Below are 25,528 nucleotides of genomic sequence, written 5' to 3'. Positions count from 1 at the left end.
GCAGACGCTTGTTGCAACAAAACCTGACGTAGTAAAAAGCTATTTTCATAAAAAAAAAAAAGCTGTTCATGGTAAAATCTAAGTGACTCAAGTCTAGCAGGTTCACTTGTTGTGTCTACACGAACCATTAGCTACGTACACTATTGTACATTGTCGTTTGAAACCTATCTACCTTAAGGACATTCTGAAGTGTTTCAAGACAGAGTAACGCCGTCTCCTCAGAGCAGTCAGGCTCTTTAATCACGTTGCTAACGGCCACCAGCTCCTTGCAGGGTACGAAGCGCAAATTTTCTGGCACGTATTCGACCAGTTTCAGCAGGCCTATTTGCACTCGCTTCGGTTTGTTGTGCATTCGGTCGAGCAGCGCTGATAGTGGATAGATCGTATCGAGTATAAAATAATTGGCTGGGTCCGCTTTGTAGATGCTGGCCATACTATCTAGTAAGAGGCTCTGTAAGCGATCGGTGCGCGCACGCCAGAAGCAGCTCTCGATCACTTTGTACGCGTCCAGGTTGCGAACGCATGTGCCTCGGGCTAGCGCCGGCGGTAAGACGAACCCGTCCATGTGGAACAAGCTTTGTGGATGAACCGGTTTCAGCGGTTCGGACCCGCACGTCACCAGGGACGTGAGCAGGACGCTTAGACTGCTAAGCACCTGCTCAGTTTCTCCTCTGCTAAGGGTTTGCACGTCAGTTTCCATGTGTGACCGATTCTGTTGGTTACTTGAGTTGTTATCTTTGACTGTTTTGTTTGCGCTGCCACTGCTTGCAGCAAACGTCTTCTGGCCGGCCTGTGGTACATCTGTACCCGTATTACCCCTGTCTTGTGACCTGTTGTTTTGGTCGTTGCCTATTTCTTTATCTAGCTCCGATTCGCAACGCAGCATGAACTCTGCCACGAGTCCGTAACCGGAACACGAGGAAAATTCGTCGAGAAGGACATGGCTGATCTCGCTTGAATCCTTGAGCAGACAGAAAAGACAGACGAACATCTCTAGGACCTGCAATAGGAAGACTTAAAATTGTTAGAGGGTGCTGCTGTTTATGTGTTATATGTAGATCTATATAGATCTACTATCTAGATAGATAGTCTAGATAGATATCTAGATAGATATCCAGATATACAGATGGTGTGTATATGTGGAAGGTTTGAACCGGGGACTCCTTGGTCAGGATTTCCAGGTACCGTCTCTGAGCTGACTGACCGAAAAGAATCGATACGACCTGTCATGGTAGGGTACTCAATACAAGTAATTCGGGACGGCAAAACAGGAAAAGGAATGACCACATGAATCGTTGTTTCCTATTCCTCAGATTTTTGCTAAAGGACCAGAGTGCGTCCGCGTGCAGTCTCGAATTGAACAACTTCATTCCTCATGGTTGGCACAGCGGGAAAGTCGTTTAATTCTTTCAATAGCATAAGCGTCTTTCAATAAGGTAATACGGTTTCAACTTACAATTACATTAGATTACAATGTCGTGTTTGTTTCCTAATAGCGACGAAAAGTGATCACTGAATTTAGAGCACATCCGTTTTGCTCTATATACACTGCCTATTCATATGCGTGCAGCTGTCAAGTCAATTGCCCTAAATGAGGCCATCAAATGTCCTAAAGCAAGTTAGATGGACGACAAAAGATCTGGCATCGGGTAGGCTAAGTGACGCGTATCGAAAACGGCGAAACTATAAAAAACACTCGTGCTAGGCGTTCTAGGTAAGGTTTCAAGGTTTTTATCAACTGCTACCGACGATTATTTGACGACAGCTGCTGCGAGGCGGAATGTCGTTTGGGATCTCATTACTATGTTGGTCGTACCATTTCATCGGGTGCGACTTTTCCCAGTCAGTCGATCACTATTTTGGTCGCCATCGGTGTCAGACCTCAAATGGCTTTGGCAATATTGCAAAATAACATGCAGTTATTCATCTAGGACAGGGCATACATTTAAAGAGGGCAATAATCGGCTTTGCGACAGAATTGACTTCTAGTCAATACGTACACTGGTTTAACCGAAACCTCGCTTATTTCCTAAAACTTCTGTCTTTTTGTACTGTAAGACTAGTTATGTGTCACTTTACATATATGTTTGACTGTCGAAAAAGTGTTGACGGTCTCTAAACCCAGATAAGATAACTATTCTTACATTACTAAATAATAATGTTACTAAACTGAGTATGAGTCATTTTAATTGGTGATTTCAATGTAGAATAACCTGCGCTTGTGGAACTAAATTGTCGGCATTAGAGGAGTTCTTCGAAAACAGAGATAAATTATTGTCTAGTGGTGCAAGGCCCGAGTTATACAACGGACGCATTCAGATTATCCATTTAGGAACCCAATTTTTTTGCCGCTAGCTAAAAACGCATGTGGTCTGGCATTGTCATGGTGGAAGACGACGCCTGTTTTGTTCAATTGTATCGGTCGATTTTTTTCTATGGCTTATCGTAGTTTTATCGTTTTAGTAACCCGCAAAGGTCCGAGTCAGTGCCAGCAACTTAAAATGTGCGATACCAATAAACACATAGTGTCACCCTGTTGTTCGGCGTTAGTGTAGACATTGCCACAAGTTGTGAAGCTCATTCTTTATGTTTTTTTTTTTTATTTGCACACTATTGTTGTAGGTGAGCTATTGTTTCAATATCCGTGATCAGTCGACTTTGTATTGGTCGATTCTTGTCCATTTCAGCGATGGAAGAACGATCAAAAATATGGTTTCGCGTCAATTCGTGTGGCATCCAAACGTCGCACTTCTTTTGTGGCCAAACGGTTGAAAAATGTTTGAGGGTAGTTGAGTGGCAATATCGCGGCCGCTGAATCGTTGCTGCTGTTCAGCTTTCGCAGAAAAGCCATCAGTTTCTGTCGTGACTGGTCGACCACCACCAGGACAGAGAAATTTCTAGGTTAAAAGAGTCTTCAAGCCGTTCCCTTCAGTAACTCTTATTGCGATCACAAACAGTACAAACAGTGTTTTTATTGGCTTAGACAGCATGTCTGCTTCTATTATAGTCAAATGATAAATTAATGTTAAATGTATTGCACAGAAATTCTGCTATATCTGCAAGCTGCTATATTATCTAAAGTTTAAGGAATGACATTCCAGTTATTTACTACTGCTACCAAATCTCAGCTTTATTACTTTAAAGCCGTCTGGCTAGAAAAACACTTTTTTGAGATATATATATATATATATATATATATATATATGTATACATAAAATTAAAGAAAACAATGACTGAGCAGAGTATGAAAACAAAACTGATCTCGATAACAGGTGAGCCTTGTATATCATTTTGAGGTAACTGGACATTTTGAATCCTACTCTCAGACTTTTTGATCGTTCAGAAGTTTCCAAACAGAGAACTTCTCTACCGAAAAACATTGATGAAGAGGACAAGAGGCTGCATGCGATGTGTATACTTAAATATGAATAGTGATATTGTTTAAAATAATACTCAAGTAGAAAGGCCCTTTTCCACTAAGCACCATCAATTCGACCAATCTTCAGGCACAGCCATCGACTCATAATAATAGTAGGACTAATAACAATGTAGCGGCAATCTTACTAGAAAAACAAATAATAGTAGCTATACGTGTGTATCACATGCCTGTCCCGAGCTGAATTCGTGCATCCTTTTCCGCATGTTATCAATGCACGAAGTAAGACAACGTCTCTTGTGCATATAATTAACGACCATTATACTTAGGCCATGTCGCGACACCGTCATCAACACTTCGCCGGCGCTTTTACGCCAAGTCACATTGTGCTCCGGACACCACGTCGTGATCGCTGAAAATAGCAGAGCGAGATCGTCCTTATGGGCTAGTTCCTCTGCCGAACATGGCTGACTGCATAGGCGCATCACGAGCTGAGCAAAAATCTGTCGAGAAGAACGAGTGAAAAAAAAAGAAGCGAAAACCAAATGGAAAAACGCTTTATTAAACTGTAACAGCGGAACGGTATATTAGCCAGATATTAGTTACAGACGTCAAGGGCATGTTTCGAGTCGTTACGATAAAGTCCGAATATAACTAACAACTAACTAATGTAACAAGTTGCTAACTATTTAACCTACGTAAATATTGACCAATTTTCTAGCTGCTTGCCGTCAATTAAAGCCACCAAAAACTTATGTGCTGTTCCCGTAGCGCAAAACATCAGTTCTTGCATAACACTTCCTGATATTATTTCCTTTGATACCATTATGCAGTGGTGAATTTGTGCAGTAAATGACCTCCGAGATTACTACAGATGCTGGACGACGTCAGCAACCATAACGCTCTAAAGCGTGAACCCAAGCCAAATGTATTCTCTTAAGGCGGAAATGCATGAGGAACATGGGTGATTTGTTGCTCGAGCTCTGGTTGCCTTCGTTCCTTTCTCCTGGTGTATTCTGCTTTCAGTTCTCGCACTGACCCCACATTCCAAAAATTAAAAAAGCAGGCCAAAAAAAAGGGTACCACCTTCCTTTGGGCAACGAGTGGAACCCTCTTCGTTCGGAGGCAAGGGCTTGCTCGACCTGAGAAGTGTTCGCTTGTCCGCCTGTTATGTATTTTTTCAGACAGGATTCCGGTAAAGCGGGTCCGAGACGCTCCAAAAGAACGTAGGTTCATATTTTCGGTTTCATGGTAGGAATCACTCGTTCAGCAGCTCATCTCGGGAGTATGTGAAACATCATCTCCGCAGTATCATGAGCTGACGCTACGTCATATATACGTCAAACTAGCGGGTTGCACTCTACACGTGAAATGGATATCTATATATCTTGTCCGAAAAGCGTTTTGTCTGCAGTGTACCTTTCAGTACGCCAAGGGTAGAAAAGCCAGGAAGGAATACGCTGCTGGCGCAAGTAAACACAAAGAGAGTGTCCTTCTAATATGATGACGGCAACTGATGGTTGAAATCAGCCCGATTCCGACGAAAAGGTAGCAAAGAATGGCTTTTAGGCGCATGGGGAAAATCCAACAATGAACCCAGAGCAAAGAAAAAAAAAAAGTCGATCAACAAATACTCACAGGCTCGCCCTTGCTGTCGCGTTTACATCACCATGTCCTTTAACGTTTTCTGAGCAGGTAAATATGAGATGTGTATAAGCTTTATATGGGGATCCCGTAAACAAAACAAGAATAGACAGCGGAACTAGCCGGATTCTTGATCTAATGAAAGATGTCAATTGAGCGCAATAATATGCAAAATATAGCTTGCATGTATGGCTGCTCTAACTTTAGGTTTATTCGATTGTCGTAGTATGGTAATGATTGGTAATATTATACGTTTTTTAGCGTCGAACGTAATAGAACACGTAGTGTGTGCGGCGATACATTCTGCTACAAGGTCTCAGCAGCTAGTATGATTCAATTATGAAAAAGGGAAACTACGGAGCCCTTCTTCGAAACGAACGTAATTATTAAGACTGCTAATTAAATCTCTGCCAATAGACCTTCTCGAAAAGGGATAATATGTGATTTATCTATGAAGACTTGTTGTTTCAGAGAAAAGTAACCGCAAATCTTTGAACTAGCAGCATGATCAGTTAAGATTCTTTCTAACCAAAGTGAAATGAGAAAATGGTGGTCGAAACTAGATACTACACGACTTATTACCGGATGATGAAACAATGCCAAAGTACAGATAGTTTTAGTAATAAAATAAAGTTGCAAATTAAAGAAAAGCCACTCATTAGTAGAGGTAGGCTTTCGCATCTTTACAGGATAAGCAGGCCAAAAAAGGTACATAAGGTACTGTTGTTTAGACTTCTCCTCGATTGTTCTTGTCGATTGTTTAGAGCCAAGCGCATAGATTCAAACCTTGACGACAAATACCGGACTTCCAGCAGTCACCTGCTAGACTCTGCAAGCAAATATCACTTAGGGGCTGAAAAAAGCGCTAACAGCTAATTGAACTTTATTCATTGTACACAAGACGGGAAGGAAAAACATGGCCGCGTAAACGTAGCAACTACTTCACACCCAACCGCCTGCTAGGTAAAACGAAGCTGCAGAAAGTTTCGTCATAGCTCGCCCTTTCTCGTAGACTGCTTACAGCCTGGATCTGCGTGTTTTGAGCATTATATAATAGGCATTATATAAGAAATTACGTCCCATAGCACAGTTCTGCTGACGTAGTATCAGCAGAAATATTGATGCAAGGTACGAATTTAAAAGGTTTTAGGCCCGGTGATCATAAACAAAATTTACACATTAACTTCACGAACAAAAATCAGTTATATGACAAACGTCAGGAGCGATGTCTTAAGAAACTGAGAAGAAAAACATTTAAACTAAAAGCCTTTGCGTATGAAAAGAAACAACAACCTGTTCGAGTCTGACCAGGTACAGCGGACTCGCTTTCAAGCCAGCTGCATTAATTACCTTTTGCTTTATGATTTTAGTATTTTATAAACGACTAAATCAGATATGTAGCAATGCACGCACAACGGTCTCACAAAACTCCGAATCGACACTCTTCTAGAAGGATCCTCGAAAAATTAAAAATGAACCAGCTCCTAAAGAAACACACTGTATTTTTGGGTTGTCTCGTACCGAATATAATAAAAATGATTTCTTCTGTTACTTTTCCAATGATTTAAGAATATTTCGTAGTGATGATAAACCCAGAGGAACTTGCCTTCTGCAACAAAATTCTTCTCTCCTGCTCGGAGATTCCAGTGGCGCTGCCCGTATTAACGGTCGTCGTTTCACATGACCTATGGCTTAACGTGGCCCCCAGCGCTGATTCGGCGGGTCCGGTTCGTTTATTACTATTCATTTCTGATCCGGTCGTCGAAGCACTTGTCAATTCCTCCTGGCCGGTGGACAAAGTTTCATCAGCTGACTCTGCCTGCTTAATCTGTACGGATTCTCGCCGCTCGATATCTTCTTCTGGCCGCTTCTGGTTGCTGCCTGGTTTATCTTTGTCCCTGTGTTGCAGATAGTACAGCGTTAGTTACGTTACATCACGTTAGCAGTACAATATATATATATATATATATAAACACTTTAGCTTTAAAAAATCGTTGTGTTATCTTTGTGGCAGCAGCAACTTCATGATTTTATTAGTTATAAACAAAGGTAACATCAACGAGTGAATAAATAAATGGTTTATATTTATTCGTAGAATAGAACGTACTTATTCTTTAATATTTATCCCAGGTTTAAGGTCGCTTTTGCTGTCATTCTTTCCTACCCGAAACTTTTTAGAAATTCGGCCAAGAGATATTCGAAATAATATCATCCGACTGAGTACGCTGCTGCGTTCTGATGGCTAGTTGTCAGACTATATTTCCTGATATCTTGTCAATTACTCAGTACATCATTGGCAGATTGTGCAAAGCATGCTAAGAGATCCCCAGTGTGGGAAGTTCGACAAGATCAGCGATTTCGGACGACCAGAAATTGCAATGACGTCTCTAAAAGCGGCAGAATGAATAGCGCACAATCACAATTGGTTCTCGGCACAGACACTGTACTTTTTATATACCTTAGCCAGAAGCAAATGATGCCTGAAGGATTTAATCAGAAATAATCACCCGTTTAACGAAGCCAAAATGAGCAATGCATGTTTGTGTATACGGTAAGACAAACAAAAAGGAGGAACATGTAGTTAAAGGGAGAACGGTACAGTTGTTCGGCCGGTATTTTTCCGTACTAAATAGGCTTTCGTTTTTATTTCGAATAGCCGACGAAACTAGCTTAAAAGCAACAGAAAAAAAAAGTTGAATATTCAAGACGTACTCATCAGACGCTTGTTGTCGTTGTTGATGCTCCTGTCGTTGTTGTGCTAAATCTTCGTTCTGTTGTTTATTGTCGGGCTGTTGTTGCATGTTGTTATTGATCACTGGCAGATCGAAGAACAGGTAGAGGCACTTGACTAGCGTAGAGGGCAATGCCTGACTTGCTAGGGCCTCGATCACCCGCGGTCCCGCTCCTGCTAACAGATTAATGGCTGTTAGAAGTAGCCAGCCACGCGAGGCTTCACCTGGAGTAGGTGACACTTCGAGAAAGTGTGCGATTGCTAATGATGTCGTTTCTGTTGATTGATTTGAGGCTCGCCGACGGATCTCACTTACCTAGAAAAAGTAGAACAAAGAAGCGATCTTATGCGCTTTTAATGACGAATAAATGTGTGTAATGCACGTATGTATGTGATGTGTACGCAAATGAAAGAGTACGGTGTTTGTCGGAAAAACAGACGAGGATAAGAGCAATCCCGTTTCAACATTTAATTGCACATTGCCGATTCGTCACAGATCAAAACAACTTGTCACCCTCATATGATCATTATCGAGGTAACCACAACTGAGGATGCATTCAGGTAATGTATCGAACTGTTCATCACTGTGATAATCCGACATCACGATCTCACACTTCCTGCTTCACTCAGCGGACAGCGCACCGTTTAGTGTTTGGGAACGCCCAGCGGGGGCTATACCCTACAGATTGAGACATCGCATCAACACAGATCAAGCAAGTATCACATTATAGTAACATAAATCAATAACAGACCTCAGGAAACACCAACCGTCCGCTTGTCCCAGGTCACACTTAGACGCCTATCGCAAACTACTGAATTTGAACTTAAATCAATCCGTTACTAAACGGCAGCTCGTGTTCCGTGCAAAAGAGATGTCTGCTTTTCGCGCATCCTTCACCTTATACATCTCTGTCTATTGTCTACGCTGCGAAGCGAATGAATAGAAATCCTGGGAGAATCTTTAGTCTTACCTGAGCTCTCTCTTAACTCGAAAGAGCTGCAATGCTGTCGACCTTGAATCAGGAAGGAAGACTACGGGGCCTCAGGATATGTCTATTAGGTGTAGATCATCCTTCATCCGGCTAACGCAATAATATTATCTTGTTGCAAAAACGTTCTTGGAGTGCGCTGGGACGTCGGGCCGATCGACCTCTGCACCATGGCAACGATTCGGCCATAGAGGTCTGGACTAGCCAGACATGCGGTAAATGATCTGATGGGGAGCACTAGAGAGTCTTGAGGCGAGGAAAGCGAAGCTTAAACATATTTTCAACTATGGCTGATGAAATCTAAGTTATGAAGCAGATAAACTCGTAAGGGTATGATAGTGTGCGTGGAACTGTTTGCTGGAATCCAGCTTCTTCAGTTTTTTGTTTGTATCATGTCGAAGTGGCATCTGATTTATGACGTTCTATTGTTGTTCCTATCTGTTCATTTTATTGAAAGAAGAAATAATAAGGCATCAACTTTTGTTGATGTGTGTGGATATAGTAAACTTGATGTTCTACTTGGAGTAACGACGGAGTTTTGCGGTATAGTCAAGTATCACATTATAGTAACATAAATCAATAACAGGCCTCAGGAAACGCTAGCAGGCAACATAAATTATACAGAAAAGCACGCTTTCCGTCAATTCCACTGTCGAAATCTTTCCGAACTATGTCTGTTTGCCTCAGGCAAACCGCAGCGACCATATCTGCAGTTGTATTTTCTACAGCAAACGATGCTGGCGCATGGAGGTAACAATCAACACGGCATATGGTGGAGACTAGAAATTTTCTGATTTGAGTTTTGCCTCCATTACGTCTAAACACTGCACAGAAGCTGCGTATCTTAGTTGTGCTATAGCTGTTCTTCGGCCATCATGAGAGGTTCCAAATAAGGTTGTTCTTTCGATGTTTAAGACCACATCACAGATATACGCACGGACAAATGTGCGTTTTTTTTTTTTTTTTTGTATACCTGCGAACTTCTCTATGGATGCCTTTCATGGTTTCGTGCTGACGCTCGCAGATGCGTTTCATGACGTTCGCTCCGGACTCGCATTGCGCTCATTTGACGTCAGATATTTCTTTGCGGCTAACGTAATCGGATAACTAGTCCGACTAACTTGAGTGCGCTTACCGGAAAATCGTAATGTTTATTGGCTATATATTAGTTGGATAACATTTAAAGGGTTACAGCTGTTTCCTTGATTAGTGTTACGGAATCTAATTTATTTCATCCTATAGTTTCAACAATCAACTAGAGCTTCCACATGCTATAAAAACTTCGAATCTCAGAAGCTCAAAATGTGCTTGAATATAGTAAAAACGAAATTAATAAATCGCGTATTATTACCTAAATTGAGGTTTTTTGCAATGAAAAATATATTTCTGTGCACATTCTTTGCATGTGCCGATAGAACCATCCTTTATAGATATGTTCACTGAGTGTATTTAGTGTACGCTTCAATTCAGGACATAAATCGTTCATAAGTCACTTTTTTTTTTTATTATCAACCGTGAGTAACAGAGCGATTCTGTGAATTCGTTGACGCGTCACTCAAACAAGCTAAGTATAAAACAATTCTGTGAATTTAAATTTCGATTTAATAAAGTATAAGACCCTGAACGGTCGAAAAGATCCCAAAAGGTGGCAAAGGTCTGAGAAGGATAATCGTAGGAGCTTGTATGTACAACGCACCTTGCAATAATTAGTCTTTTCTCAAAAAAATCTAACCTCTCTATCGAAGTTCTGGCATTATCGAAATCGCTTTTTACTTCATTCCTGAGCTCGTCTAATTCCAATCATGAATTATCAATCCAATCCGTATTATAGATCTTCCGCTATTCATTATGGAAGTATTCTTCCTCGGATTTTTCGGAGACCGAACGAAGCTAGAAATAAGGTGGGCCGTTCACTTCGTGCGGACTAAGAGGTTCCTAATCTCGAGACGGGTTCGCCCGGTGGAAAAATGTTTGGAAATAGCTTGTAATTTCGTATATAGTTCGAACACGAATCTTCCGCTTCTACCAGGGAGGTTCTCCCAATCGACCCCAAAGATTGTGGATACAGCTTCGAGTACCCAACATCTAGCATCACCATCGTTTCTCAGTGCTTTAAGAAAACAGACCTGTTGAAAGGTGGCCACTGCACAGTTGCTGTACCAGGCTAGAATTATCGCCATGTAAAGAGACACCGCTACAGCTTCATCACCACATTCTTTGTATAGATAAGGTTTTTATGTTCATCCTTAACTGGGTGGTCGTCTTTGGCGAGATTTTTGCCATTGAAAGATTGTGAGACATTTAATCAAAACCTTCAACAGCCTAATCGCCAGTTAGGTTAACTTTCCGCTTTTATAGGCTCTTGGCACCATACACTGAGACGATACTAATGTAAGGTCTTTCGGAACCTACCCTATCAGGAAACCTCCGATCTAGATCTAGGATCTGCGACGAGCAGCTCAAATAGACTGTCGTTTTGGCTTCGTGCTGGACTGATACTATTTCATAGATGTTTGCATACTAGTATACTCTTAACCCCGTGGAGAGATGCTAAAAAAGGGTGTCTCTACCCGGTCACCATGGCGGGAAATAGCGAAGTTGTTCTCCGGCCCGCTGACTAAACTAGATAGAGACTAAACAGCTACTTGAAAAATCTATTTCAACGGCAAGGTATAGGTTTCGGAGAGGGCGCTCTACAGAAAGAGCGTGCAAGATCCTGATGATCGACAGCAGGAAAGTTATACGCGTTTTTTGTCGACTTTAAGAAGACCGTATGAGCGCGGCCAACTTTTTCGCTGTGATTCTACAAGAGAACAGAGTAACCATTAACAACGAAGGACTTAAACTTCCGCCTCTCACGCAGACAGTTGGCCTACTTTAGGAGAACAACGTAAGAAAAATACTACATCTTGCTAAAAGGCCCCCCTGACCAAACACAAGGGCCGAGAAAGTCAGCTAAAATCTTCTTTCATGCAGACAACTTAAGGATATGCGAGTCGAAAGGGATCCAAGTATAGCAAGCTTTAGGTCGGCTCTACGCTCTGGAACTGACCGTAAACCTGAACAGGACGGAGGCGATATAGTTTAGAGGGAAAGGCAGGACAGCGGCTATTGACACCTTGTACTCCCACCTATGTAAGCGATTTCCGTATTTTGGGTGCGCTTCTCCGTGAACGGCAGTAGCTGCACTGTGCGCGTCGCCGAAAGATACATGAAGGCAGTTTGGCTGCATGGACGATCAAATCGTCTTATCGCTTGTCCCTCACGAGCATCCGCAACCTATTCGTCCTCAAGATAGCTCCGACAGCAACGTGCGGAATTTTTTTTCCTAGGAAAGATCCTACAATGGAGAACCGCAAACACTTAAATTGAGTCAAAACTTCTTTGCCCAAAAGAGCATTGGGATTACACATAATGGTCAAATATCGCCTCGCATATTTCCTAACCGGCTCCTTATTGCTGGTCGAGGACGTACGTCGAACTACCAGTAACGGAAGCCTTCAACACCAAGCTTAGGAACTGGGAGCAAAAATTATCGAAGGTCGACGAGGATTTCTGTACTTGAGGGGCAGTGAAAATAACGACTGGAAAGGAATGAATGAACCGGCCATGTGAACGAAGAAACGATGTCGTGGCTCACTTTGCCGCGCATGGGTTTTATCGCAGGTTTTTATTTCTAAATTAGCTTTACTCAACAAGATTTGTATAAGCCATGCGTATAATGCAAAACGTTTCAAATGACTCTATTTACTCATTCTGATATTAAAATATTGTACCGCTAGCCTACATACATGAAGTTTTTGAGTATGCAGAGGGGTACGAGATTACGTTACGTACTTTTTTTTTAAGAGATAAAAATCGTACACTCTAATAACGTTGTACGGCTGCAGCTGTTGCTGCGACTGCTCACGCCAGGAAAAGATAGTCTAGGCAATGGGTAGACGAACTTACACGTATTATATATTATTTAAGAACCCCAACGATAGCTAAAAGACGCTATGTGTTTTTCGGAATCCATAAGGGGTCAAAACTGTATCTAATCACCGATCGCTGAGAGAAGCATTTAAAAAGAAGATCGAAGAGCACAGTTCAATATTTGAAGCTATTCAAATATTACATTTTTTTCAGCATTCAAATTTGCAGTCCGCGCTTAAGGTATATAATGCAGTTTGTACATTACATTGAATACTAAATAATCTAAAATCTAAAGGAGTAATATCAATTTTAGCACAACATAATTTTTATAATTACTTTGACGTTGAACGTAACCCAACTACGTATCGTATCCAAGCTTCATTGTGAATAGAAAATACATGACTATTGTCCCCATAACTACGGAATATGACTAAGATCCCCTTCAAATGACGTACGCGTATTACTTCGGCCCTGCCAATCTTTATAGTACTTAGCTTCCCCGATGGGCAAGTAGACGCTGTCTAGTTATATCAACACATAGGGCTAAAAGTTGTTAGCGGGATAGAAAGTCAGCAGGAAAAAAATAACTGGGTGCTGGGCACTTCCATTGGGTCCTGCTATGACTTGCGTCTCTTAGCGTCGTGTCACCGCGCCGTCTCCTGCGATGACCTGGAGCCTAGAGACCTAAATCGGCTACCATTGACAGCCTCGCCAGTCGTAGCTGAATTGACGCAAGTAATCACAAAGACAATCTAGCTAACACATAGCACTAGTAATAATGATTCTATTTGTACCAGTCCATCCGACCTTTGGACACCTGTTAACCGTAAATGTAGTTTGGCTTAGTACTTTTCATCGTGGAGCGAAGCTGGTCAACGAGCAGTCGACTTTGTGATGTTACTGATGGTACTGCTTGGTTACCATTGTCACGAAGTAGAAGAGAGGTTAGGTCGTAATCAAGTACCGGTAGCTTTTTAGCTTACGTTACCTTGAACAATATCTTCATGCGGGTCGTCCATTAACAACAAAAAACTGTTACTCTAGGGTGTAACAAGTAAGCTGACCATATTTTTGTAGGCGAGCTGAGTGTTGTTATATTAAATGCTAAGGAATCGGGCATTCAAAGTACAATGCAGTACCGTCTGTATTGTGGTTTCTACTGCATCGTGCAGACAATGACTGAAAGCGGCCGTAACGCGATTCGTTAACTCAACTTTTATAAAGTGCTTACTGCATACAGTACTTTCTAAAAGTTGGGTCTGCAAACTGCAGGCAGAAAGCTGGCAATCTAAGCTCACATTTCGTGCTGTTCCATATAGATGCCTAAATAAAGCGTTTTCAAATTGGATTACTCTGCATTCGCACGTCTGCAAGGCCGTCTGCATGGTAACAGGTGAAAAGCGGCGTCTGTCTTCTATTCTATATCCTTAACGTTAATATGCATAACATACACAAAGAATCATACTATCACCTATAATGCTCTTTTATGATGTAGTAGACGCAGTGCATTCAGACGAGATTATCGTCCTTAAGCTATTCCAAGCTTTCTTCAAGTTACCACATTTTGCGTTTGTCGCACCCGTATGCATTGACAAAGCGTATGGGACGAAATAGACTAGATCATCAAAATCACCCTGTATTTTTACCGTGCTTCACCGTACGGATCGTGGTTCAGCTGATGGTCCACTGGCCAAAACGGAGGCCTGCATAGTGTATACTTCTGCACAAAAACATAAGCTGTACAGACGAGGGCCGACTGGCCAGTCAACGAAGGACCAGTTCCTTCAGGTCCAGCTACGATGAGCGCAATACGTTGATTTTGTTCATGTTCCAACCGTGAAAATGCATACACATTAGAATTATCTACTATGTTTTGCACCATCTTTCGCCCGCCGAACTTCTGCTCTATTTTTATTTAGCAGTGATGGTGTTGTAGTTAATTTCAATTCCGCTTCCATTATGCGCTATACAGTGCGATGGGGGTGAGGCATCTTCTTTTTTCTTTTCGAGTTTTGTTGTTTTGAGAATCAGCTACTGGTTTGAACTCTGGCATTCGGTTTGAATAAACACTGGCCCCTTGCTACACGGCCTCCCCTTGTGTTATGCTAGGAATTAATGTTATTTTGTTATGTCTGACTCACTTGAATATTGGATAGAAGTGAACCAGCAATTGCAAATGTCTGCTAGTTAACAGTCGTCCCAGAGCGTGAACCGGTGTGGCCAAACAAATCGAAGATCACTCAGATCCAGAAGCCAAACCGGTTTGAATGGTTGTACACAAGGAAGCTGTATTTTGATCAGCATCAGGATGGAAGATCAGGAAGAATTAGGACGCAGTATTCCTAGCGCATCACGATTTCGCCCTGGAGAATGAATGATTCGTACATATCCCGTGCCTTATTGGAAATAGTTAGCTAGCGATACATTCAACGTACTAGCGCATACTGGACTGTCTTTCCTGATACCATACGATGAAGGTACGATGAAGATACCATACATAGAGTAATTCACTGCAACGACTGCTATCAACATGGGTCATTTCGACATGATAGGTCCCTAAATTGGGCGAACGTCTCAAGGGATTGGTTTAATCAGCCAGAACTGTGACTAAATAGATTGTGATTTATAGTTACGTGTTGTTAGAGCATCCTTGCGAGAAGTTCGGTTTACTCCGGTAGGCGTTCGCTGCTGCTGTGCAGTGGTTCTTACATGCCTGTATCACTCTCTATAGTAATTTTTTGCTAAACACCGCGTACATATTTAGTTCAATTATGTGTATATACAGGACGGCCAGACATAGTAAAACCGAAGTCCTCACAACTCAAGGACTCTTCCGGAAATTAGATTAGTCACGTTACCAGTCTGGTATAAACCGATTCTCAATGTGGACGGACCTTTAACGTTGTACCTGACAGTAGATGTTTTCTAATTTTGATTGAAATAGTTCGCCTTAGCGCACTTAGCAGATATGTATATATATTTGCTTTGTATCGCCTGCAGAAACGAGGTTCTCGATAAAAAACCGAATTGAACACAAAATTACTGACGAAAGTGCTATTTAGAACCACATTGTTTTTTTTTTTTGTTATTCTAGGCGTTCTTGTGCACCTAGCTATGACCAAGTACCGAAAGGACAAGAACTCGACGTTGACGCGATGATTTGATTAAATTTCTGAATGGAAGAAGCTGCGAGTCACTAGTGCAAGTCTTGCCAACCTAACACGACAGATGTGGTTAAATAAAGGATCAATAAGAATGAGGAACCTCATGTTTATCCTTGTACTTCACTGTCAATATGCATTTACGGGGCCCCATTCTTCGTAGAGCAACTAGGATAAGTAACACTTAATTGAAGGCGGTACGATGAAGCTACGACAAAGTTTAGACAGGATTGTTACGCATTGAGTCCTTTTGCCCGTTTTGCTGAGCTTCGTCGTAAAAAGGAAGTCGTGAGCCCAGCCGGAAGGATAACGATCACGATAACAACAAGAGGAAGCCTCTAGCAGCTATCTATCGCTAGTTACATTGCCCGAGTACCAACCACCGTGAATTCCTTTATAAATAATTTGATCTACTTAGAGAGGCTCCGCCGAAAGAAACAAAGCCTATAATGGCCGTATTCAGCATTAACATAGGTACAGTTTCAAAGGTGTCTCTTCTTCCTTTATAAAAGCTCCTTCTCCAAGCCTCTAACATTCACAACTGCCCCTCGAAATCGATACGTGTCCAGAGAGCCAAGGAAGACGAAGGAACTCCGATAAAGGTAGCGGGAAAATATACAAGGTCAAATCTAACCCATCGAAAGTCAAAATAAGTGTGCCAATTTATACCGCTTGCCACAGACTAAAAGTTGCAATAAAAACAGCTAAATGAAAAATGTCGAACGGACAACTGCTTCGAAGGAGCTCCTGCATCTGGACCGTTGCAGGTATCACTGTTTCGTAACGAGCAGTCGCTTCGTATGGGCGGCTAAACATTCTGCATGGCTTTTTGTCAAATTAGTAGATATACCATATGCAATTTCGCTAGAACTATAGCATTTAGAGGACGTACAGCTTCAATAATGGACATAGTAAACTTACAGGGACGCGGTTCGAAGGAAAGGACTTACTGTACTATGTGTTACATTGAATTGCTACGCATAGTATATGTGTCCACTAGTCGTACCATGGTACCATTATAACCGTGTTTTACCTCCAAGCTAATTTATGTTGAGTACACTTCAACCGTCTCTGAGCGATTAAAGCTGAAAAAACATAATTTTTCTACTATATATATATATATCCAACAGCTAATTATCCGTACGTGTATTACTTATCACAGCGTTCATATTACTGTCGTTTGATTATTTGTGAGAAATTATATTTAATTATATGGCAAAAGGCTGTAGATAACAGCTACTCTACGATCCATTCCACAATTAGTAGGCATTTATTTAAATAATGATATTTAAGTCCATAAGATAAATTCACAGCTGTGGCCACAGCCACCATTAAACTAAACGTAGCGGTATCACATGCGGCAACTGCGGGTTTGATATCAATTCTGATTTTTTATATATATATATATATATATATTCCGTCAAAAAAAAGGCTGAAATATACCAGGAGAGTGGCCGACCGCGTCGTACCAGAGTTGCACAGAAAAAATGCGGCTGAATGGGACAGTGTTCTTTGCAAACGTGCTTAGGGTAACGAGTAGTGATTGTCTCATCTTTTTTCCTTAATTGTTCCACCTCGCTACTGCCGATGTAGACTTTAATCGGATAAGACCAGCTCATAGAACTCATTAGACAACCAAATAATGGAAAACATCTAGTTTTGTCTGTGGTCAGCCAGGACTTTATCGTTAGCGAACAGACAGGAGCAGCCCGATCCTGCAGCAAATTTCTAGCGATAATACAAGAACAAGGCACTAAAGGATATATGGCTGTCACTCCTTGTCTATTTTCGTGCCTGAATGCACAGGACACGTACGCATACGTAGAAACAAAAGTCCTTAACTTTTTGAGCTAACTTGCATGTCCAATATACGTACACGCATGTACAAAGAAACAGACAAAGTGTTTCTTTCTGTTTTTGGGATCTGTTTGCCAATAGATCCCAGAAGCTTCCAGAGGAAGGGCGACGAAAGTTTTCGTGTGCAGAACTGGTTGTATTAGTTTTGGCCGTGATGTTGAGGTTGTACGCTTTGCTGTGGATCGAAGGGGGTAAACACACTGTGGTTACGAACAGCGGATTCACGCAGATCCGCTAGTAGTGCAGGAGACTATCTTGTTATACAAGCCCATAATTTCCACATATTGTAAAGATTTCCTCACAGCTGCCGTTGGGTTCTAATTATGGTTCATACATGCGATGGTTTTTTCTGATTATATAGTATCTTCGTTCCTAGCTACTACTTATTGTCCACTAGTAGATGAAATACTTCCGTTAACTGAAGAAAATAGATAAACGATCTCAAGCAGTTCGTCACACCCTCAAATTAACGATCGTTTACGGAAGTGCCTAGGGTAACATCAAGCCCAGCCGGCGTGGCAAGGTGTGACCCGTATCTATTTGGATAACGCATCACTGTCAAGTTTCGAAGACTTGGTTGGACTGTTGAGGAAGGGTCAAATAATAAAGTTGCCGCGGCCTCGTGAGGTTTTGTCATTTTTGTTTCTAAATAAGGCAGGCGAAGGAGATTGGCTAGCGAATATGAGGTGTCTGTCCCACAGGCAAGAATTCTGGTTCCACTTTCTTTCAGGTCGACTAGCGGAGTCTGATGAATTAGAACTTTTCTTATCAAAGCCAAGTTTATTTAGTTATCATAAATATCGCCAGATAACTGCTTGTTCAATAATTGTATTTCTACAAGCATGATTTAAAAGGGGGTAGTCAGTTAGTTTTGAAAAATGGCTCGCTGCCTAAGATTTCTACCCTTTCCCTCAAGAAAGATGGCTTATAGAACCATGTATATATATATATATATATTTAAAAGTAAAAAGATAACATGGTATTTGCTAATCACAGCTATTGCCTTATAGGCAACGGTATTTTCGGTTAGCGAGCTTCGGTATGGCCATCCGTGGGCATTAAAAGATTTTTAGTTTTAATCCATTTGGTTGTTCTATTCGACAATGGGTGCCGGTAGATGCGAAGGCGCGTCGAAATATCCGAAGGTGTTGTTGCTTGGCAGTCCGTATCGTTATTCGGTATTAAATATCGTTACTGGCCCAAGCCTACGATAGACAAATCTGTCACATCCTGAACTGTAAAACAGTGTATAACAGCTCGTGGGTAGGTTCACAGGGTGAGCCGCAGTTATGCCGTTCATCAACGCCTGAAGATCAATTTCAATGAAACTCTTGTAAACTTCCTAGATTTGTATAGTAAATGTAATGTACATGTCTCGTTAGCTTTAACTAATAGACCATTTGTTGAAAGGTGGCCCGTAATGGCTACGAAATAAAAACTAGTCTAATGGCCAATTTAAATGTACCGCGAACGTTTTACTTATAACAGCTAATATGTCTGTTTAGTATAGGTAAGCACACTTGATGCTGTGTCTTAGTCGAACGGACCTCGACATTACATTTTGATAGAGATTTGAGAATAGAACTAGGTGTCCCGAATTGAGAGTAAACGCAGTGCACCTGAGGTACTCTATAAAGCCCTCTATTAGCGAGGGCTAGCGTTCGGACATTGGCCTGAGAACAACTATGCCAGCCCTCTCCAACGACACACGTACTGGTAATATACCATAAAACTAAATGCTGCTTTTAGATCTCATTTTAATAAAACAAGATCGAATGGAAGATTTTTGCATTTCTGTTAAGGTTAAGAGGTTATATTATATAAGTTGTTTATTAAAAAGCAATAGAATTTTACCGTACGAGTGTATGCACTTAAAACGTAATATTTCAAGATCAGTGCGTCCAAGTAAAGAAACTGTTGAACTAAGGCACATTTTGCACATATACTTGGCTTCAGGAAAATGAAAATTCACTATATCTTCTTTATATGATGTGATGAAACGCATGTGGTGTAAAATGTGTAACCGTGCGCCGGTCCATTTTATGCAGTTCTTTCCAGATTTCATTAGTTATAGATCCCGTATTTAGAAAGGATAAGATATTTTACTCCCACGAGACCATTTAATCGGCTTAAAAAGTGTAAAACGAGCTTAAATGCATTTCCAAACTCTATCAGCCATATTTGAAGTTCAGCTAAAAAGTTGAATATTTCACCAGGTTAATCTGCACGACCAATCATAGGATCCGCATAGTGCACTTAAGTATGAGCAACTTGTTCAGAGGAAGACTGCCAAATATTCAGCGGGGAAACGTGGCGGGATCTTTCAAAGTGATTTGATTTCGCGTATCTGTCAGTGAGATAATTCAGCACAAGTATATCATTAGCATATTATAAAACAGCATAAAAGCTAGCCAAAGGAAAAATTAGAAAAGCCCTTTATACCGGACAAATGAGGGACTGAGAGTAAAACAGACAAGACACGATGAACACGACTTGTTTATGCGACAGAAGCTTAAAAAATTAACTAACGCAAATATATATATATATATATATATATATATATATATATATGCACGTGTGCTTAGCGTGCGGTACGCTCACATTGCGCATCGATTTTCCAGAAATATATCGATAAGCAATTGAAGCAGCGGAAGCGACATTGACGACGTTGAACTATGGGGATCCTTTCGTCGATCTGAGTATCTGTGCCACTCGAAGCTAAATACCTCGTATAGTTATATGATTTCAGGCATATAACAGGCATGGACTGGTTCAAGCCATGATGAGCTGAGGAGATTTCCAACGCGTAGATAACTTGGCATTTGACGACAAATTAGGTTCGCTCTCTTTTTCCGATCTGAGATGAGTATTGATTGAGCCGTTGAATTTTTCCTAATCTCTTCTGCCGCCCACACGATTTTTTTGACTAGATGACGACCTTCTGCAGTACACTCAATTTATGGTTACGATCATACAATATTTTTATAGCTAAAATAGATTCTAAAGATAAAGTGAAATCGTTTTGGATAGTTCGTCGGTTGTTTACGAACTAGACAGCGCTATTCTACTGTAAAATGCAGAGAACGTTTCCATGTTAAACAGCAGCGGCTTACCGAAATGGAAAGTAGGAGAACAGCTGTTCAGATTCCTGAGACGTGTATTTATACATTTATAATGTTTGCATTACATTATACTAAATGCCAAATGCAAACGCGAGGATATAAGCGACCAATTGGGTAGAACAACCTTCCCTACTTGATTTAAGGGAAACCAGTTTAGGAGGAGGTGTCAATACGTTTCCACATCTACGTACAAGATGTGAAGCTTTGAACTGACGCAGTATGTAAAATTTCGTTGCAACATGCGAACGTGACCATAACAAAAATACTTTCGTAAAGAAGGCATTTGGTAGACTACGATAACTGAAATCGAGCTACGTTGGATGACATCGCTCGCATCTGATACTATCGATTCAGGCCCAAAATTAGATGAACGGACAGCGGTGCTATGGCAGACCATTCAGTATGAGTAAACTCTTGCGATAAGGTCTGATGCATATACGATAGTCGACTGTGGCGCCGCCAGCTGAAACGCGAAGCCAAAACAACCCGCTACACACGTGGCAAATGCTAGCGCATTTTTGTGTTTGATTCAGTGTACTTTTTCAAGCAAAAGCGAGAGTCGTCATCATCGGCTTTTATTTGTTTCACTATTACTGAACACCAACATTAATTACTAAATTCTAAAACATCGAAAGGCCGCTTAGCGTTATAAACACAAACGTTGTTTTGATTCGTTTCGGCCATATCAAAACAATCTGGTTGGCATTACACATGGTTTAATGTATTTCGCTGTAGATGCCAATCTACCGTCATATGTCTCTGCAGAACCTCTAGCTATAATAGATCAACGAAGATTCCAATACATGCGAATACATAAACATTGACAAGCAGACGTTGTCGAACCGATTAGATATGAACGCCCCACAACAATTATATATTGGAAGTATTTCCCAACCGTACACTATACGATCCCTAAGAAAAACGTTTGGCTTCATACTAATAAAGATACCTAAATATGAAAATCGGTGCCGTCTGACCACGACAGACAGTGGCAACAGATAGCCCGCACTCATGCTTCGCCTATAAACATGCGTCTAACTCAACTTGCGTTCGCTGCGTTTCAGTCTTGCAATTATAACCTTCGGCAACAGGTGGCCTAGAACAGATTGATGGAGATACACGGGTAAGCTTGTCGTTGACCACGCTCAAACATTGTCTTGCGGTATAAAAGAAGGTAGAAAAACGGCCCCAGCAGTGGGAGTTGAAGGCAATGTGAGAACTCGGTACTCGCTCGTACTTACATCAGGTACCGGATCTCCAGTCGTTCGCCGAGGCGTTATTACACTCCAGACAACAATCACAGTATTAGGGTGTTATGAGTGGGGACGTATCGCGAATCGAATACTGTTTCACACGAGCGAATGTGAAACGCATAAATAAAGAGATGGTAATACGTTGGATAAATAATCTCCGTGATTGGGGGTTTTGATGGTTTCTGAGTATCACATGTTTGGTACACGTACATACTCACTACGTATTGAATTTTTTGGGATACTTACTACAGAGTCAGTCACAATCGGTTGATTTTTGTTAGCTACACTGACACTAGCGACTCTTACGTTAAGCAATCTCCAATCAGCGACATTGAGGTTGCCATCTTACAGACCTTTAAGCACTTGACTTGTATTGTAGCACCTACATAGACAATTTCCTCTATTCAGACTGATAACGCAGATATGATTTAGATTTAGATGTTTATATATGCACATAAAGCGGTCCATAAGTATAGCACACATATATGATAATATGACCATTAAACAAAAGCAAGATTTTTTTTTGTGAATAGCTCGTCGGGTGGATAAATATTTCATTGCGTAGAATGTAATGCATATAGCTCAAAATTAAGCTGCCGGTAGATACTCGACTGCATCCGTCTTGGTTCGCCTGGATCAACTTCTGCTCGTTTCCGGTCGAAACCTTCCAATCATTTTAATTGCAGTGGCCAAATGCAGGCTTCGAGCTTAGCACTGCTGCTTGAATCGCTGCGCAAACTTTTTAGGCCAAAAAAACAAATGACTTAGGATAATTTATAGCACGATTCTCGCAATGCAATAGCAGCTCTTTCCCCTTACATATGCAGAAGGGTTCAAGTGGACTTCTATTCCAGTGTTCCTTCTATTCAAAGCTGTTTTCTAGGGGGTCAAAATTGACAACGTGGCACTCACCATGCCAGCTCTAAACAATAAGCACTATGGAGAAGGCTATTTCTCATGCAACTGAGCAGATACCCTACACAACAGTCGGCATCGAAGACGGCGTATTTTGCCCTGTAACTTGAATAGACCATGCTACGATCGAGTCCGACATTTGAGTCATCCGTGGGGTCATCTCGTATGTGGGGGTCCAACAACGCTTTAAGTGTTTATGCTCTCAGTCTTTATTTTTCGATGCCTAAAATAAGGTAATTCGCACCACGAAATAGGGCTTGTACCTAAAGTTAATGGCAATATCTGGCCTTTATGTGCGTATAACCTTAATATAATCTTTTAGTGACGTTCTATATAAAAAAGGCTGAAACATTTTTTTTTCTTAGGTCTCTTTGGAGACTTCCAGACCGTATTTAAGAGAGGCAAAAAGAAATTCTGGATCATCATAGCTGACAGCTATCCTTAATGTCTCTACAGCTTACCGTTCGGTGCAAAAATAAATTGCTCCGAAGAAGCTCACGTTTTTCTAGGCTTTCTAGCCCCGCGCTTTTAGCTAGACGCTTTTATGTCTGCGTAAGGGACAAGGCATTTTTTTCCATTTCCAGTAAAATTGAGTTTTGCTCTAAAAAGCGGCATTGTCCTCGTTCCTTTCTCGCAACCTAACTCTGTCTGCTGTCTGCTGGTGACCTATACTGGTAACGATTAGAATAGAACAGTATTTGTCCTGGAGCAAGTGCCGATCTACAGCCGGAGAGAATCTACAACTCATCGACCTGGGCACGTCTTTGTTTTTGTACCTCTTACGAAGGACATTCGGCCCTCTCTATGAAGAGGGTTGAAGAGACATTTTTGAAGGAGCCAAACGGTTCTTATGCAGAGGTACTCTACGCTACCTTTAAGTTGTTTTTGACAAATTCATTGAGTTAAAAACACATTGCATCCACAAAACGTTGCAGACTTTTGGTCAGCTCCATCATACACTTTGTCGGGATGTAATCTTACCCATCATAGCTCCCTGTTCGATTTAACGTCTTGGTCCATTCGATCTAAATCTAGGTAGCGGTAGGTGGCCCTTGCTGAAGCGTTTGCACGGCTGTGCTGGTAGACTACTACTGACATCCGACGATATTTGTCTACGCGGAGCTAACTAGCAACGTTTGATCCTCGCTTGGATAAACTTTTTCGACATGACCCGTCTGCAGAGGCAACAGCCCTTTACATTGTTCTTTTAATTCTGCTGGCAAAAAATAACGCTAAGGCTGCGTTTCTTCTGGCTTAAATTTCATTCACATTAGCTGGCTATTAAAAGGCCGACCTGCTTTGCCTCTGTCCGTGATCATGCAGGGATCAATCTGAAAGAAGTGCATGTGGTAAACCAATGGTTCTGACTCAACATTCACGCTTAGAAATATTGTTCATTTAGGAAGCTTGAGCGCAGGCCACTACACAGTTACGAGGTTAGCACTCAGGGCTCTTAAAAGAGTGGGGTGGCAATCTCTACCTGGATAAAAGCCCTGCAAAAGACCCCCGACAAGGTCTGCAAAGAATGCAGGGTCTATCAATACGGGTTCCTGCGGTAGTTTCCCACAGTCGTTGTTTATGTAGTATTAAGTGTTAAAATTGTTGGACGAAGGCCAAATAGCGATTAAAATAAGAAATGGTACCTAGATGCGGTTTTTCTGCTAACTTAGGGCTTGCGTGCTGGCGTAGTATAACGGGTGGCTGAAGGCCATATTTGATCAGAGCGACTTGCCCGGCCGTAGGCTCGAAATCTTTAATAGGACTTTGAACATTTTAGGAAATGAATTAATACACGAATATTGAATATTATGTGCAAATATTGTTACTCATATTTAATCATAGAGGTCTTCTTAGTTTCGATTTTGCTTCGAATGTCAGAATACTTTGAAATGGCGCCCGCACGCTTTGGTTCTAGCTTGTTCTCTGTATGTTGTGACTTGACCTTGAACTCGTTAGATAGCAATTGTAGATTGTCTTCTAGCATTATTCGAATAGTCGAGATATGAAGAAAACGTGGCACATCTCGAGCGCCAATGATTAGTTCATATGTACATCGCATAGATATGATCCACTGCATACACTAACGTAATTATTTGCTTACCTCTCTCATCTTCATCCACAAATTCACTTGCAAGCAAAATCAAACCAACAAACAACAAAACGCAACAGCAAGCGGATCATAGAACTAAACGGTAATTTGCAGTCTGTTCAACTTAATTTATTACGGCGATTACCGCAATATCCGCAAGCGACGAGACAGGAAACACGCCCCGGAAGCAGCCCCAAAGGGACAACCTTGAAAGGCCATGATGGTTCGCCTCTCATCCCATTCAGAAAATACCCGATATAATGCCCAACTTCCCACCAATGCCTTCGACCATTCGCGGCCTTGAACGTAAAAGAAAATGCTGTGATCTTGTCATTACTACCGTCTATACACCACAGTAACTATACTCTGTCGTTCAGTTCTGCGCTTTCTTTTTCATCCACCCCCCATCGTCCAATCCCACATACTTCTTTTGAGTCTTATACTTTCGCGTTCATCTCTAATTTCTCTGATGCAGG

At 41.4% G+C, this 25,528-nt stretch overlaps 1 protein-coding gene across 2 annotated transcripts in view; it reads right to left on the bottom strand.

Annotated features, from left to right (window-relative positions):
* The window catches only part of bchs (WD repeat and FYVE domain containing 3 bchs), a 65,447-nt gene that overhangs the window by 28,943 nt on the left and 10,976 nt on the right, over positions 1 to 25,528 (bottom strand). Inside the window, exons 2-5 of one of the 2 annotated variants that reach the window (XM_022833246.2) lie at positions 7,733 to 8,067; positions 6,627 to 6,918; positions 3,607 to 3,879; positions 173 to 1,000 (exon numbers count right to left, since the gene is read on the bottom strand). In XM_022833246.2, the coding sequence (XP_022688981.1) occupies positions 173 to 1,000; positions 3,607 to 3,879; positions 6,627 to 6,918; positions 7,733 to 8,067 (1,728 nt within the window). Of the gene's footprint in view, positions 1 to 172; positions 1,029 to 3,606; positions 3,880 to 6,626; positions 6,919 to 7,732; positions 8,068 to 25,528 lie in introns of those variants that run through there. The other variant, XR_015311078.1, reaches the window with a different exon arrangement.

The sequence above is a fragment of the Varroa jacobsoni genome, unplaced genomic scaffold (genome assembly GCF_002532875.2).
Source record: "Varroa jacobsoni isolate VJ856 unplaced genomic scaffold, vjacob_1.0 scaffold_442, whole genome shotgun sequence".
Lineage (NCBI taxonomy): Eukaryota > Metazoa > Arthropoda > Arachnida > Mesostigmata > Varroidae > Varroa > Varroa jacobsoni.
The sequence above is the reverse complement of the archived record's forward strand: the minus strand, read 5'-3'. Positions and strand labels throughout refer to the sequence as shown.